This window comes from Penicillium crustosum (genome assembly GCF_028827405.1).
Source record: "Penicillium crustosum strain IBT 35664 chromosome Unknown utg000003l_segment0_segment0, whole genome shotgun sequence".
NCBI classification, from domain to species: domain Eukaryota; kingdom Fungi; phylum Ascomycota; class Eurotiomycetes; order Eurotiales; family Aspergillaceae; genus Penicillium; species Penicillium crustosum.
Genome location: NW_026623124.1, coordinates 4,255,271 through 4,272,368, shown reverse-complemented (window position 1 = coordinate 4,272,368; position 17,098 = coordinate 4,255,271). Strand labels below are relative to the sequence as shown.

Here is a 17,098-nt window from a genome sequence, read left to right as displayed (position 1 = left end):
GCAAAGACCCAGCGTGGTCTTGTATAAATAGATAGATTGTTGATAAAATTATAAATTATAGATTGTTTGTGATATTACTTACTCTACATTTTACAAAAGGATAACTGTTCTGGTTTCATTGTTTCATTGGAAACTATCAAGGCGCTGCTTTTCAGAACATGGAGATGAGAGTATCGATCAAGGATCCCAGATACCGAGGCGCCATCGCAGAAAAAAAAAAGATAAAAAGTACCAGAACGTGTAAAAAAAAAAAGGGAAATATGTACATCAAACAAATGGGCAATTTGTTCGTTTTCATCTCATCCATCGTCATCTCTTGGCACACATTCTCAGTGGCACCCAAGTACAACGAATCCCAAATCCGCCTGTTCCTGTCGATTTTCCCCGACAAAAACAAGCATCCTTGATCAAATGATTGTGTATTAAGACAACCTCGGAATTAAAAATCGCAGAGTTCGTGAAACGAAACGAGTGGGGTTGCGTCATTCAGATGGAGAATCCATCCGATAAGCTCACACCGTTAAAACAAAGAATTTAAAAAAGAATTTAAATGGCAGCAGGGCTACCAGCAGTCTCAACCTTAACATCAGGAATGACGCCACCCGTCCCGGACAGATCTGTGGTACGGGTGTTGGGGTTCTTGGTGTAGTAATTGGCGATAGCAGACTTGATAGCATCCTCGGCAAGCATGGAGCAGTGCACTAAAGTAATGTGTGTTAGCATTCGAATGGACCAAATTCATCAACCATCACAGGAGAAAGGACATACGCTTGACAGGAGGCAGACACAGCTCCTTCGCCACATCGGTGTTCTTAACCCTTCCAGCCTCGTCGAGGGTCATACCGCGCACGAGCTCAGTCAGATAACTGGACGAAGCGATAGCACTACCACAGCCGAAGGTCTTGAAGACAACGTCATCGATACGGCCAGATTCCTTGTTGACGCGGATCTGCAGCTTCATGACATCGCCACAGGCGGGTGCACCAACAAGACCGGTACCGACGTCCTGGTCGCCCTTCTGCATGGAGCCGACATTTCGGGGGTTGTTGTAGTGGTCAAGGACCTTCTCGTGGTATCCTCTGCGCTGTTGAGCTGGGGCGGGAGCAGCACGGCGAATGGCGGGTTGAGCGGATTGCAGGCCAGTGAGGGGAGAAAGGGTGCTGCGAGTTGCGACGGAGCCGACGCGGGGAGCAACGGTGACTAGGCGTTTGAACATTGTGGATGTGGATTATTATGAATATGTTATGTTTTGATGGAGGGTATTTGATGGAGGGTGTTTGATTTCACGGGTAATGAGTTGAAGGCGAAAAAAAGATGGATCTGATAGGGAGAAAGTGATGAATTCATAAATAATCTGATCGGGTCTTAGCTAATCACGCTAGTCCTAATGGGGTAGTTTCTTTGTCCGGATCCGCCGGTCGTCGGAGATGACAAAGATGACGTTCGGTTTTGTATCTCTTCCTCCGTCTTCGATTGTGAGATTTAAATGATATGAGTGATGTACCAGATGGGAAAAGTTGGGGAATTATATCTCTGTGCCAGTGATAATGCGTGCTGGTGATATCAGTTCCCAGGAGTGGCGAGCTCTCTGCACCACTCAAGTTCTCCGCGGTGGACTCGCCCGGTCAACGTCTTGTTTTCCGCCTCTCCTTGGGCCAATTGTTGGACGATGATATCAAATAGTGGAGTGAAGTGATAGGCGTAAATTCAACCATGGCGATCAATTATCAATTTGATGTTTGTACGTTCTACGTTCTTCGACTATTCGAATACAATATACGTTTATCGACCTATTACTACATCCTTGCAATCCAAATTAGGCCGACCTTATTCCCGCGGAGTTACAGTCGGGGACAAAATCGGAGTGTAGTTCCACTCCTCGGCTTATTCTAATCGTTCCAATCGGGATATGCATGCCTAAATGAGAAAAGAAGTACCAGGCTAACCGTATCTATCCTTTTCGGCATTACTCACTGATTAGCCAGTCTGCTAGCATGATATATTATCAGTCTTCCATCTTCCATCCTACAAGTAAAACAGAACTACCGAACAGAACTACCGAGGAAACCACAAAGACATCTAGATGCAGCACAAACTCAATGACCAGTCGCTTTTATTCATATATCAAACGACAAATCCCAAGTCCCAGACCCAATGCAAAGCTAAAACCTAGATATGCAACTACAAAGCCTCACGAACAGCAGACTTGAACTAAACCAGAAGACAGGTTAGCAACGAGCAAAAAAACAAAACCAGACAACCCTCTTCTTGTATAACATACCGGAATAATCTGCGCGTTCTCCATATCCCACACACCAGAGGAGACATAGATATCCTTGTTAAGCAGCTCAAGTACCTGGGCCTCGTTCTCCGCAACAGCAAGCATCATGCTTCCCTTGAAAGAGGGGGTCTCGCCATCGGCGGGGTGAGCATTGAGCATTGCGCCTGGACAAAAACCAATCCATGTCAGTACATGCGCTTACAAGCCTTCCATGGCACGATCTAGACAAAAGCAAAACAGAAACAAAGTGAGTCACATACCACCGGCAACAATAGCACCAGACGCAACGAGCGGCTTAACACCCTCGAGGTGGTTACTGAAGACCACATTAGCAAAACTCATCCTAGAGATACGTCCCACGCTGGACTCCAGTTGCCGGGGAAAGAACTCACGGGCGAACCTCAAGACGCTTCGCCTGCGCACCGGGCTTATCGGGCAGGATGCAGAGGAACTCTCTCTTAGCAGGAGCAGAAGACATATTGCGAGATTGGAAGGTTAGAATTGATTTTCTGGGTGTTGGGAATGTTTTAATCGAGGCTGAGGGGCTGGAGGAGAATAAGTGTGATGGCGGGACGCGGAGCGGTACCCGCGCGTGGGGGAAAGCGGGGGCTTTGCTTTGAAAGGCGCGGGTGACACGAAGTGACATGGTGAAGGGAAAATGGAATGGATTGGATTGTCGATTGGTGGGTTCTGTGGTTTCTGTACGAAGTATGCAACTACAATGTACGTACTTTGTATATCGGATTTTCCCTGGGGGGATATTTCCTATTTGAGCCGCTTTTATGGCACGGACGTGAGGGGTCACGTGCAGAATGATATTTTGTCCAATTTTGTTACATTCGGAGATAAAGAGAGATTGATGTCTAGGTAGACGGATATCGAAGGAGATTGAGGTTCAGCAAAACGAATAACTTCATGTTTAAACTATAACAAAGGACCAAAAAACACCGTCCAAAAGTGATGTTACACAAAAAAAGAAAGTACATACAAGTAAATGACAGTGGTCAGCCATCTCTCCTGCTAGTTCTTTCCTAGCGAGACCTGCAAAGCCGGAATCTCAACACTGACAGCCTGACCACTTCGATCCAGAGAAAAAATGAACTCATCCAGACCACGACCTCCATATTGGAGCTTATCAAGATCTAACCAAGACACACAAGTCGGGGTTCCATTATCCGCCAACTCAGTCTTATCCTGAAAGACCGCTCTAAAAGCCTGCTTGGATCCAGAGCCAGACTCCTCAACCAGCTGTGTAGGATACAAGCGAATACTCAGATCCGCGGGCTTCGCAACACCCACGATCCCAGCGAGCGTTGCACGGAAATCAGTTCCATTACTGACAAACTCCTGGATGTATAACCCCGGCAAGCTATCATATTCAACAGCAATAGACGAGTTCATGTTAGATGACTTGTATTTGCCACCGAAATTCTTAGCAGCCTGCTCAATAGCCGTTTTCATCAACGCTTCTAGCACGACATCGCCGATGATATCCGCATGTGCGTTGAGATCTGCCGGGGTCTCAGTATCGGCCGAGAGAATGGCAAAGCCGACGCCGTAGTCAGGGACCAGGCCGAGGTATGAGCTGTAGAGGCCCTCGCCATTGCCTTCGTTGCTGAGGATGGTGTAGATGTCCACCATGGATGCGTTGGGGTATGATTGGGCGGAGCTGTATATAAGCCATGGGGATCCGATGGAGTTGGCTGGATTGGAGGTGTGGGAGACTGGTTTGAACCAGCGGTTCGTTTGAGGTTTGCTGAGGAGGGTTGAGTTTAGAATTGCTTGGCCGGCAGTTGCGAGATCTTTGACGCTGGAGAAAATGGATGTTGATCTGGGGTGCATGTATTGTTAGATTGGTGGAAGGGATGTATGGAGAAGGGATGGACTTACGCTTGGTCTGCTTCGTCGTGTGCCAACCAACCACTGGCTTCTTTGCTCACGGGAATAATTCCTGTGGTGGTTTTGTTTGGTGCAAAGATTGAGGTTTCGGTCATGCCTAGGACGTCGAAGATGTCATGTTGAAGGACTTGGTTGAATGGTTTTCCCGTCCGCTTTTCAACTAGGTAGCCTAGAAGTTGGAATGCCATGTTGGAATAGCTAGGGGTTCCCCCAGCTGGAACCACCGGAGTTTTGTTGGCCAAGTGTCGAATGAAATCTATGAAGAGATTAGTACACAGAGGATAGTAGGCACAGACTTGGATTTCATACCGCTGCTATCACACTTGGAACCATCACCACAGCAAGGCATGTTGATAGCCTGGCGTGGAGGCAGTCCCGCCTCAGTAGAACTTGTTTGTAAAGTTACATCCTTCGAGCAATCTATTTATCATGAATTAGTCCTGATCACCAACCATATTCCCGTTCAGTGCCCTACTCACAGTCCCTTGCAATTCCAGACATATGACTTGCAAGTTGGCCAACAGTAACGTCATCCCACTTTACATGTCCAATAACATCTTGTTCCCTTGTACTATTACCAAGCTCAGAGAGGTACTTGGTAACAGGGTCATCAAATATCTGGTCTCCGTTTCCCGTGAAAAGAAGACTCCACACAGTAAAGAGTTCGGTAAGGCCACCAATACGATAAATGCTGTTTTTATCTGCGACATGAGATCCTACCGAAGACTGGTTCAATGTAGGGGCTGTGTGGTGATATTGCCAGAAGAAGGGCTCGTCTTCGGCATTGCCAGTGTCAGGCGAGAACAAGGCGATGCTAAAGGTAGTGTTCGCCGAGACATCCCCATGAACACCAGTGTTTGTTGTAACTAGTGTGTCAAACTTCAGTTTGAGTTCTTTCAGGGCAACTCCAACGGTTTTGTCATTTGTGTCAAGGGAGAACGGAGGGAATGCTGCGCCGAGCAGTGGACATGGGGTGAAAGAGAGTGCCGGAGAGAAGAGCAAGAAGAACGTCGAAGCATAAGAGACTGAGATCATTTTGAAATAACTGTAATTGATTTGTATTCCTATTCTTGCTTCCTCCATATCTGTTTTGTATCCAACATCGGGTCGGTGATGCTGAAGTTCTTGGCGGTTTGCGGTTTGTATAGATCGGCTCGGCGATACGAACGTTGGATCGTCATCCCAATTTAGAAACTCCAAGCCCTAGGGCTACTACCTCTTTAGTCTATTATCTCGTATTGGGGCCTTTTCTCACGTCATTTCCAGTATCTGTTTCATAACTTCAATTTCGGCAACTTTTTTGACTTCTAACTAGAACAAAGTATGAGGTGAGAACAAGCTTGACCAAAGGAAATTTATAAAAGTAGCCTCACATAATGGAATATTGAACCTAGAATCATGTCCAGTCACCCGTAATCTGCTCAAAAGAGGATGCAAAGAAAAAATCCTGTGGAATTTGAAAGTCCTCGTCCGAAGCTGAAAATGAATTCCCAAAAGGGATATCGAGATGCTCCGCCTCCACAGCCCCCATAAGCCCATCAAAGTGTGTCGGTTCGAGACAGACCGTATGCTGAAATTCCTCAAAGCTCTCATTGCTGTGAGAGTTTTCTTCTTGTCTGCCATCTCCCGCGAGCCAGTTCTCGATGTGAGCTACACGCTTCCCAAAGTCGAAGAAAGCATCTCGAGCGCCATTCATATCTACATCCAAAGTAGTCAACGCTCCAACCCTCGATTTCAATTTTGATAGGGTATCTCGGAAGGCAGCAGTTTGATCTGGTTTGGAGGCTGCCACGGTGTGTCGATAGGTAACTAGCAAGGCAAATCCTATCTGTACCCATTGCGTATTGTTAAATCCGACCTCCTCGTTAGGTGGAAGTCGAATGTACAGATTGAGGATCGAACTGGCTGCTATAAGTGCCGCGAGCGACATTTCATCTCTCCAGGAGGTTGACTCAAAGGGTGATGGGGGCTCTTGTTTGGTGATGTTGAGAGCTAGTTGGAATAGGGTAAGCCCTGTGGCGTGGTATTGTATAGCGAGAAGAACTTCAATTACAGTTACAAATTAGTTTCAACACTCTCTCCCTCTCTTTAATAGTGAGCCTGGTGTTCTGTTGAGACTTACAGCTTTCGTTGATACTGAAGGGCAGTTGACGGTGGAACGCCTCCAGCTCTGACTTTAAATTGGTGATGTAGAGCTCTGACCCCGATCCAGGCGTTTCCAAGTCAAGTCCATGCTTTGCAGATAGATTGTCGACTTTTTCAGCAATAAATTGGAGCTGTATCACATAGCTGATATATTTATCGTGGGGATACTCGTTAGATTCACTGAGGGTCTTGCAACACTCTTCCTGGTACGGGAGACGTAGAATAGTAGATCTCTTTTGCACAAGCATCGCAATTCTAAAGCGAGATAACTATCAGTCAACATCCAACAAGCTGCGATGGTACATAAACAAACTCACGATGACGACAAATAGTAACAACCCAAGACAGCCCTCTGCTCATTGCTTCCCCAAGAAGGCCGATTAAACGTCTTCTGCAAACTATATTGAAGTCCAAAGCGCAACTCTGTCTTCCATGTCCGTGTCTGCGGCGGACGGTCCAACCGCAAATCTATCATGAGGCTTATAGCCAGTTGGAGGAATTGAGTATAGCGGTGGGGCCGTGAGTGATAATGCAACCTGCCATATTATTGTTAGATGCAATCATGATATCAAAGTATTCATATAGACCGGCGATTTACCATGCGAGGAAGACCAGCAGCCCTTGCAAAAACTCAAAGGAGATTTCCCCACCGATGACCATGCGTGATGCGACGACTTTCTTGACTTCAGCCCCCAGCGCCCGTTGCAGTGGCATATTCTCGTACGAAGCCGACGCAAGAATTGCTAGACATAGGAATGGCTTCTCCTGACGGAGCCGCTTGATAGATACATCAGGGGGAACAACCACAAATGGGAAGTGTGGGGTCATTTTGGTCTTGAATGCGGTTAGATACCTTTCGGCGGTCTTCATGTCAAGCAAGTCTCGGCTGATGATATCTTCGGGCGCAACATCGTCGTCAACTAACGAGGTGCTGCGCGTGCTTGAGCTGTTTTCATTTCCTTCTAGGCCACCCCGGTCGGCCTTGAGTTCATTGATCTTTGATTCAAGAGCCGCGATCTTACTGAGTCATGAGTTAGATAATAAACGATATTATCATGACGGAATTTCTTGCTTACCGGTCCTTGTGGAAGCCATTAAATCGACGCCCAGTCTGGCGATATAGACATTCTTTTCCCAAGCGGAGACACCTGTGTTTAGATAAGCTCCAGTTTTCTTTGGCGGAAACCTCAGACTGTTCTTATTCCTACCGATTACATGCGATCTCGTTATCCCGAACACATCGCACCTTGGAATCCGCGCAGCCCTGGCACGTTTTAGATACGGGAGGCATCGTGTTAATTCATCCGATGAAGCGAAACTGGGGTTGACTACAGTGGTGATCTTGTAGATCCCATGCTCTAAAACAAAAACACGGGCCTAGAGATGCATCTCCGTAGTGATGAGGGGGAAAACGTATTAGGTGGATGGGGGTGCCTTCAAGCAAGGTGGGTTAGTGATTCTATTTCATCTTTTGAGGTTGTCTCTTGCTGGAGATTAGGCGTGTATCTGTTGGGGTTAAAGATGATTACGTTAGCTCACCTAAATACAAGGCTGTGCTTCATACTTTGACCCCTTTTCTTGCGTTGGTTTTCAGCTAAGGTTTTGTTTTTTTTTGTTTTTTGCAAGGATTATCCAACCCCTCAATCCAGCCATACAAGTAGAGCTGGCGGAATAAAAGAAACGCTACCCAAAGGTTGGCCCAATATTTAGGATCTAGGACCGAGAAAGTACATGCACCATATGTACATATATGTTCGCCCCTCGTATTTCTTGGAAATGCTTATGTTGGACGTCCCTCTAAAAAAAGAATAACCGAGAATACCCGTTCAGCATGTAGCCAGTCACCCGTCAAGACGCATGCCGTTACCAATCGGATTCAAACTTGATCCTAGAAGAACGATCTATCGAGCCACCCAATTTTTGATTGGATTTCTTTGCGTGGCGCAAGGATTCCGAGTTGAATGCGAGAGGAATTGAACTTCCAAAAAGAAACATGAGGTTCAACTGACCTAACAGCCGCAGTCTTGGCTAAGAGGCCTTCTATCAAACTACTGTGATGTGATACGTCTCGTGCTATTTGCAGGGAATGAAATCGTGCAATTGATTATATACATGAAAACTCAAAAGATAGCGCAGAGCAGCGCGGATATCTGCCTTGCTTCATCTGCAAGAAATCTAGACTCATCGCACAGCATCTGGATTTTAACCGAGTTAGTCTGATATCCCACCCTCTCTCATCACAAAAAAAAAAAAAAAAAAAACCAAAGTCGAAGACGCCAGCTCAGCATATGACAAAACGAGAAAAAGACGAAAATAGAAAGGACAATTTGGAGATGACCCTGCATAGCTGAATCAGAATCAAACTTGGAAACAAGAAAGTAACACATGAAAGTAGACGGTCCGGTTCTCGGTCCCTAATGTAGGTTTTGCACAAGAAGAACAGATGATCGAGATTGAATCGCTCGAGTGTACATGCCCGGTTATACACACATCCCCACAACTCGGGATGTGTGTCCCCATGAGACACAAATTCGGTATATCAAGGAAAGAGGCCTGGAGAAGGAACTTTATAGACCTGCGAACCCGCCAAACAACATTTTCCCCCGTAGCGCCAAGGTAACAAATACACACACTCCCTAGAACGCACGAAGATACTGTATTAGGGAAGTCATTAGGCTTTCCGTCGCGAAACATCCATCCAAAAAGAGAAAAGGAAAGGAAAATGAAAAATGGGGACAGAAGGAAAGGAAGTGAAACACGTCGTGGTTCAAAGGCTTTCCTCGATGATAATCATCGGGAAGATAACACACGAGGCAATGGAGAATGGTGGATGTTCGATGACGGGGTGGGATCAAAGATCAACTTGATCCCAAGCGAGATTTCCGGCGGACGGAATGCAGGTAGAAACTAGAACGCTTTACGGTCTCCAAGGTTTCCGGGCTTCTCGTCGGTATCAATGTGCCAGACCACATAGTTGGGCAGTCCGACCACCTGGTATCCAGCTCGCTTGGCCATGCGGGCGAAACCTTCTGTCTCGGCTTGGTTCTCGAAGGCGTATGCGGGGAAGTTAATGCCGGAGCGGTGCACATCGGCCTTGACGAGGATGTTGACACCACCAATTCCATCAAGCTCCACCTCATCATCCTTGTTATTTCGCCAGTCGCCCATGCTGACCAAGTAGGTGCGGCCAGTGTCGTACTCTTTGTAGCCTTCGGCGAGAACGGTGTCGGTAGGCAGAGACGCGCGCAGACGGCGGCCCTTGTCGGATTCGATCCATGAGTTGTAGTCAACTAGGAATGAAGATGTCAGCAATCTGCGTAGCGCACCGGGTGTCACGGGTATACATACAGCGACCCTCGATATCATGACCATCCTGGTTGTAACGGTGGAACCAAATGTCTAAAAAAAAGAAATCACTGTCAGCTAGCTGTTCGACCTCCGATCCTAATTCCAAGCAAAATCAACATACTTGGCACGAGAATGTCCTTATCGTGGGCCATGAAGTCCTCCAGGATACGCTCGGGACAGTCAGTAATGTCCACGTCGCGCCAGTACACCCAGGAGTGATCGGCCTTCAGAGCCGAGTAGAGCAGGTAGTTCCGGGCACGGGCGATAGCCTTGCGTCGTGGACCCTGTGCGGCGAACGAGTGTCGCTCTGCCACACTCATCTCCACATCGGCACCGAAATCCTTCTGAATAACGGTTGCACTGCGGAAGCGAATTTTCTCCTCGGCGTGGTTCTGGATGCGGTCGAGTTCGGAGGCGAGGTTTGCGAGGGTATCGTCTTTGCAGTCACCGACGAGGAAGGCCAGATCGATCAACTCGTGTGGGTAAGACAGTTTGTAAAGGAGGTCGAAGTATTTGGCCAGGTAGGGAGCGGCATCACGAAGAGGGGTCAGGATGAGTACACGTTCGCGGTTGAGAGCGGCCTTGGAGGTAGACTTGATGGGGTTCAGGTCGAGATCGGTGATGGAGGTGGAGTTGACTTCGTAGGGTTCGTGGCGGTTGAAGAGGACGGGGGTCTGGGCGTGCGCACTCCATTCGACCATCTCGTTAATGGTCATCTCCATGGGTGATTTGCTGGAACCATAGCAGTAGAAGCTGTCGGAGCCAGTCGGGTCAGTATGAATGGTTTCCCGAATGATGGATTGGGGTGCTTTCTCTCTCTCACCTTTGCATCTCTGATGCAGACCTGCTGACACCGCGCCACATGAGGATAAGCAGACCCGTCAAGGCTATGGAGACCAAGAAGCGAGTCCGTGTTAACAAAACGATGATAGCCCTCCATGGTGGCAATCTGGCCTTGGCTGACTTCCAATTAACACCGCCCTTTGGCAACAACATGATGAGAGATGACGAGATGTGAGAGGTTTAGAATTTCAGGGGCGATCCCGTCTCGAACACTCGTCGTAAAACCCCCGAACGAATGTGGAGAAGAGAGGAGGAGAGGAATGGTGAAGCGAATGGTTGATAGGGAGAAAACAGAATCGGGAATCGGGGGAAATGCGATTGCCTGCCAAGCCCTGGAGAAGGGCTGAAATCAGCAAGACAAGTGTACATTTACAATTCTCTCTTATTCTACAGTTCTAATGGGCATAATTGTGTGTAGTTCTTAAGTCTATTTTATCTATTTTACTATTTCTACTACTCTACTACTCTATTACTCTACTAAACCAAAATAATAAGCATATCAAATGTTCACTTGAGCCAAACGCAACGGTGACAGCCAAGACCCTTTTATTTTTATTTATAGCCTTGATCGTCTATGATCCTGTGCACTTTAGGGGTTATTAAATACTATGACATGGGGCATGGGGTATATATCACTGTCTCTCTTATTCTGTTACCAGGTACGGAGTATAATAATGTACAACGAAATATCTGTACCCCCCTATTTTTCTCTGTTGTCACTTTTTTTTTCTGCAGGGATTGCGCGTACACATTGGACAGTAAGTACGGAGTACTTTGATCCTCTTATTTGGGGTCATTTTTAATACGTAAAATTGTAATTCTGTTATTCTGTTATTCTGTCTGGTGAAATCAAAATGTTCCATTCCTTTTGAATTAATTACAAGTACATACAAAAAAAAAGGAAAATTGAAATGACAAGTATCTCCAGGCACGAGGTTCAAGTGAGACACGGCCTGGACCCAACCCATTTTATACCACATACTCCCGAGGTCCGCACTGTGTTAGGCACCTCTATTTCTAATGAAACGACAGTATATGAAATTTACATTCTCATTTGAAAGAAAAAGCAATTCAACCTTCCATCCCTCGAAATTCAAATCATCTTTTAGGAGACCACCTGTCCGTTTCAAGTCTGGACTGGTCTCCACCGGCTGGGCCTTCCAATGATCGACGGCTGATTTGTCCCTGATAAGAAGAATCAAAATCCCCTATGATATCGCGTGGAGCATTGTTTGCATTCTTATGTCGTAGGCCCAGCATTCAAGGAATGTTTAGGAAATGGGAGTATTTTAATGCTAGATACTAAAAAGGGGTAAAGGCCACATAACTATATATTTTATATAGTTAACCTAAACAACACTCTACATCACAGCCTACGTGGTAACCTTACAAAAGAGCATGATTCTCATCGAAGATTATCCATTGAGTCATAGCTATAGACATAGAAAAATAGAAGAAAATGACAAAGGAAATAAAAGAAATGAACAAAAGCCAAAATATATCCACCCGAACATGTATATCCATAGTAAACAACGCCAAAAGACAAGAGACAAAAAGAAAAAAAAAAAAGAACCACCGTTTTGCCCAAGAAAAGAAAAAGACAAAAGGAAACCCCGAGGCAAGGAAATCAATCGACAAAGGAAAAAAAGGCTTCGAGGAAATTGGGGAACCTCTTGTTCGTCCCCGAGATCAAAGAAAAAAATATTGGTACACAATGCAGGCGCTAAATGCACATGGAGCGGGAAGACGAAGGACTAAACCTAACGGATCCCAGAGTAAGGGAGAACAGCCACTGCTGCAAGGGCCTCAGATGCGAATGAGGATGCGACACAGACAGAAGGGTAGAAGGGTCATGATATCATCAGTGAACAGGAAGAGTGTTCAATATCGGGCGTGCATCATCAATCTCCGCTGCGGATCTATGGAGACGCAATGAGAGAGTGGCGACGAGATGGCGGTGGGAATGAGAAAGACGAAGACTGAGAAGGAGGGAAGGCAGGAGAAGAAGGACCAGTCATGGGCGGAGTGGCAGTGAGGTAGGAACTGCCAAAGGACTGCGAGGTCGAGCTAGGCATGGAGTCATAGTAAGGAGCAGTAGTGTAGGAAGGCTCGGAGGGCATGCTGGCAGCGATCTCATCGCAGAGCACCCGCATACCAGGTAGACCATTCTTCTTCTGGCGCTTGTGTTCGGGGAACTCGAGGACGGGGCCGGGGCTGGTACTCTCGGACTTGGGAGAGCGGAACATCTGTTCGTAGGACTTGAGCTGGAACTCCAAGGCGCGGTTACGATCAGCGAGGATCTCGTTCTCGGCCTTTGTGGCCTTGAGCTGTTGCTGGGCCGTCTGGTTTTGTTGCTGTAGGGAGCTGACTAGCTGCTGCAGCTGCATGCAGCGGACCTGGGGCTGCAGCTTCTCTGAGAGCTGCGGTGTGACCTGTTCCTGGCGGATAAGGTGGACGATAATGGCAAGCATGAAGTCAATTAGGTAGATGGCTCCTTGCACGATGTGCTCCTTGGATTGAGTAAGGCTCTTGGAAGGGTTCCAGCCTGCACGCTCGAGGAAGAAATCGTGGATGCGGCTGTCTAACTGGCGGTGCAGCTCGCTGAGGTTGCTGCGGCGGTTGCCCTCGGCGATGCGGTGCTTCTCGCGCTGGTCATCTTCAACAGACTGGGCGCTACCCTTGCGCTTGCGGCCGCAGAGCTGCTGTAGAGGAGCCTTGCGGTTGAGATTCTGTGGGGCTACCAGAGCCATGATCTCGTTTTGAGAGAGGTCATGGGGCCAATCGACCGTGTTGGACTTTTGCACGGCAAATGACTCTTGCCAGGAGCCCTCGGCAGAGTTAGCCGGTGAGGGAGGGGTGATAATGTGCTCGGCAGCTGCCCAAGGGGACTTGAATTGGAAAGTATCCTGGGGCCCTGGAGTGGTAGGAACAAGGGCATCCTTCACATTGAATGGGCTGAAAGGACCGCGGGGTGGCAGAGGCAGAATCTGGGGAAGGGGAGGCAGGCGGCGCTCCTCGCCAACATCAGAGGCAGCCATGCTGGTGTTGGAGTTGAAGGAACTTGAATGTATGTTAGGATATGTCTGATATTAGGACAGTGAGGTAACTCACGGCAGAGAGCAGCGGCGTGAGATATTGTCAGTGTTAGAACCCATTTCTTCGTACATCGTAGTTGGTCGTTGAGACATGCGTGATATGTGCAGTGGAGAGTGGTGCCGAAGTGCTTCAAAGTATGTCGACAGAATATGTACTGAAAGATCACGCTTGATTCGTGTTCCTGTGTAGATGAGGATTGATGAGGTCGTGGATGGAATGTCGAGGAGAGTGCAGATAAATCAAGGTTGTATATGCAGTAATGGACAAAGGGGGCAGGGCTATAGACAGAATAAAGAAGAAGAAGAAGCAAAAGCGAAATCTACACGAGGCGAGTGTGTATACAATGAGACAATGAATAGAAAGGGATACCATGCGGGCTGGGATGCATGTTTATATGTAGATTGGGATAGTACTTTGTTCCCCGTTCCCAGATCCCAGGGCCTCGCCGGACCCAGGCGAGGGGAACCGTGAACCAAGGCCGATCCTCGACAGACATGAAGCGCGGAATTTCGGATGTCATACAGACAGAGGGTACATTTCTTTGCCCCACAGCTTCACGACGACGGGGAAGCAAGATGGGCATCCCGGGTGGGTGCTCTGGACCACTTGCTAGTGCCCGCTTGGGCCCGGGAAAGAAGCAGAGAAGAAAATAATTATATTCGGTATCACAGAAGTATCTGTCACATCATGCACAGACCGAACCTCACATATTACTCTGTAAGATCGACGAATGAGGGGAACACGATCCAGCCCGAAAGGAGGGTTCGTGTTGATCCAGGACCCCTAATTTGTCACCGAACTGTTGGGTGTCGCGATCGACACGGGGAAGATTTTAAATTTTTTTCTTTTTTTTTTTAAAAAAAAAAGAGGCATTATGGCCCTTGCATCAATAGTTATCCCAATTAATGACGTTGGAGGTTCTCTATTAAAACCTCCGGAGAACTTATACGGATGTGAACTGTTGGTGAGAATGAAGCCACTAAAAAGGGAAAAAGGAAAATCACCAAACAACTAGAACTAAGGTTTGCCTGCATACTCCACAGTATCTACGTACATCCGCGGCCATCTCCGTGTTCATCATTAGATCCCCGCTGAGATGTTGATAGATGATGAAACGCTTGCTGTAACACAATCTCAGGATGCATCTCGATCTTCTGCATCGATAGTCAGGAGAAACTTCTACGATCGTGCTATAGTATCAAGGGGTTCTCCATTATCAACGAGCTAATACCCCTCGAGGCGCTTCTAATAAATTTAAATTGCCTAAAGTAAATAGAATTAAGCAAGGACTGCGGGAGTGTCACGTTGATACATGCGAGGAGGTAGGCATCGAGAATAAAGATCATAGCTCTATACAATGAAGTTGGGAATAATTGGGTCTACGAGCAGGAAGCTATAAGCGCCATTGACGGTCTCAGCGTTAGGATTAGCAAATATTATTAAATCACTTATCATATAAGCGACACCCCAGAAAGGGCCCGACATCGAGGAAACCAGCGAGTTGGGACGAGACCCAAAGACCAGGTTACCCTTTGCTGTCAGGCAGCGAATCATGAGGATTAAGATGATTTGGAATTGTTTGACACACAGACGTTGGAGAATTGACAAGTCAGATGAAATTAATATCTAGTGAAGCCCTAAAAACCCTAAACAGATGGACACGTTCCCCCCCTTCAAGTGGGGATAGAGCCCTACGTTCACTACGTTCAGTCATGATATTAATTTCTTTTTTTTTTTATTCCTTCTCGTTGCATCTTTAATCTCCAAAAATGTCAAATAACCCTACTCCATACATTTTAATCTAATACTCATATCCCTAGATCTTCCCTCGCTAGAAGAACCAATGGTTGTGGAAATAGAGCTGTCATATTCTCCCTTCCCGTCTCACCCAACAGTCAATCAGCTTGCCTCATGGCGACTCCATCAAAGACACTAAGTCCCCACGTTCTGGCCGTTCGTGTTCACAATCCCTATTATGTACTGAGGACGAAGTAATGTCCTGTTATTTTATTTGTATTAAGTACCGTGACAAAGCCCACAATTCTCGATTTGCAATTCTATGCATTCTACTCCGTACTCCAACTCCATCTGTAAACTCCACAACGGAAAAGATAACCTCACCTGAATACTCCCCCTCTTTCGTGCTTTGCAGACTTCAATCTGAAACCCTGTTCCCATAGTTCCCTGTTTCCAGCATCTAGCATATGCACCCGATCAGTGGCTCACACTGAGTTTGGCACGCCTCTCACCTGCAGACGGCACGTACCAAAAGTAACTCGAGGGGGAAAAAACTCTCTCACACGAACCATTCGAATTCGGTCAAACTCTCTACATGATTTTTTTTCCGAGAGTTCCCCGGGCCAATCTGGGCCCCAGGGATCTTCACACTTGTCCATTTGGTTCCCTCCCTGCTTACCGTTTTAAGTGATATGCATGTAGGATCTCTTCTCCGGATCTGCTGAATAGCAAAATCGAACCCTTTAACTTTCGCGGATCAGAGAATAGACTCTTATCCCGATCCCCGGGACCGATTCTGAGACTTCCGTTTCATCGTTGTCTCTATCTTGCGTGGGTGCGCATGTTATCCGGGGATGTAAACATCCACGCCGTGGATTACGAGGTTGATCGTACCTCGCATAGTATGAACGCGCCGCCCTCTACGTGGTCATAGTGTGGCTGCAAAATGGTCCAATAATCATACTTTTGTAGCCCCTCTTTCGATATTACATGACATTCGCTACAAGCTCGGACATGATCCCCGTCCCGTGCGGCTCTCGTGTGTAAGGAACAAGCCACCGTACACGGAGTACAGATTTATGGGTACTCACTGTCTCAGGTCCCCTTCGCCTCCACGCTGTCATCGCAAAGCTTACGGTACGCCCAGCGCCAATGAGCATCTCCCATACCCTCTTCCCACCAAATCATTCCCAATAGTCGCCTTCCCGTGCCGCCCCTTGACCTGTCAAGTTTCAACTGTCACTGCCATGGCGGGGACAGTATAATTAGAGAAATCTTATTTTAATACTATAGATTAATGTATGGAGAAAATGAATCACTTGACTATTGGATGATTTGAGATGTTCCAATCCAACTGAAATACTCCTTTTCGGGACTAATTCCCGCCAAGCGCTTAAAAGCGCCTCATGCACGATATAGGATCCTCTTCCCTGTTTATACTTACTAAGTACGGAGTAGCATGGTGACTAGGATCATGGAATTTGTTATCACCCTTGTAAAATAATATACCCACCTAGGTCCTTAGTCCATGGTATGTGATTCGATCAGTTCTATCAGGTGCGATATCGACCTCTCTCCTTTTCATTATTTTTGATGAGAAATCTTCGAGTTTTACTGTCATCTTCCCTGTTTCCACTTTAAATTGCCACTCTCAAATTCCGTACATACAGTGCACTACTGTGCGTGTTGTCTCCCCACTGGAACGCCTGTAATCTCCCTCGTTCTATGAGTGGCAAGCATGGAAATGCA

General features: G+C 47.0%; 6 protein-coding genes across 6 annotated transcripts; all 6 read right to left on the bottom strand.

Annotated features, from left to right (window-relative positions):
* Positions 1–546: 546 nt before the first annotated feature.
* N7487_008697 (iron-sulfur cluster assembly scaffold protein) lies at positions 547–1,216 on the bottom strand (the record flags this gene model as incomplete). Its single annotated transcript, XM_056876427.1, has 2 exons — positions 547–701; positions 769–1,216. 2 exons carry the CDS (start codon positions 1,214–1,216, stop codon positions 547–549), a joined length of 603 nt encoding a protein of 200 aa, XP_056728615.1.
* A 965-nt stretch (positions 1,217–2,181) lies between these two features.
* Positions 2,182–2,759, bottom strand: N7487_008696 (uncharacterized protein; the record flags this gene model as incomplete). Its single annotated transcript, XM_056876426.1, has 4 exons — positions 2,182–2,211; positions 2,282–2,445; positions 2,542–2,597; positions 2,674–2,759. 4 exons carry the CDS (start codon positions 2,757–2,759, stop codon positions 2,182–2,184), a joined length of 336 nt encoding a protein of 111 aa, XP_056728614.1.
* Positions 2,760–3,301: 542 nt separating this feature from the next.
* Positions 3,302–5,215, bottom strand: N7487_008695 (serine hydrolase domain-containing protein; the record flags this gene model as incomplete). The annotated part of the gene is made up of 4 exons (XM_056876425.1): positions 3,302–4,112; positions 4,172–4,436; positions 4,490–4,600; positions 4,660–5,215. The coding sequence occupies 4 exons, from the start codon at positions 5,213–5,215 to the stop codon at positions 3,302–3,304; spliced, it is 1,743 nt and encodes a 580-aa protein (XP_056728613.1).
* A 361-nt stretch (positions 5,216–5,576) lies between these two features.
* N7487_008694 (Zn(II)2Cys6 transcription factor) lies at positions 5,577–7,616 on the bottom strand (the record flags this gene model as incomplete). Its single annotated transcript, XM_056876424.1, has 6 exons — positions 5,577–6,223; positions 6,303–6,580; positions 6,643–6,861; positions 6,924–7,346; positions 7,402–7,473; positions 7,534–7,616. 6 exons carry the CDS (start codon positions 7,614–7,616, stop codon positions 5,577–5,579), a joined length of 1,722 nt encoding a protein of 573 aa, XP_056728612.1.
* Positions 7,617–9,232: 1,616 nt separating this feature from the next.
* Positions 9,233–10,669, bottom strand: N7487_008693 (ANP1/MMN9/VAN1 family protein; the record flags this gene model as incomplete). Its single annotated transcript, XM_056876423.1, has 4 exons — positions 9,233–9,615; positions 9,674–9,724; positions 9,795–10,426; positions 10,497–10,669. The coding sequence occupies 4 exons, from the start codon at positions 10,667–10,669 to the stop codon at positions 9,233–9,235; spliced, it is 1,239 nt and encodes a 412-aa protein (XP_056728611.1).
* A 1,766-nt stretch (positions 10,670–12,435) lies between these two features.
* On the bottom strand, positions 12,436–13,683 carry N7487_008692 (putative HLH DNA binding domain protein; the record flags this gene model as incomplete). The annotated part of the gene is made up of 2 exons (XM_056876422.1): positions 12,436–13,576; positions 13,628–13,683. 2 exons carry the CDS (start codon positions 13,681–13,683, stop codon positions 12,436–12,438), a joined length of 1,197 nt encoding a protein of 398 aa, XP_056728610.1.
* Between the last annotated feature and the right edge of the window lie 3,415 nt (positions 13,684–17,098).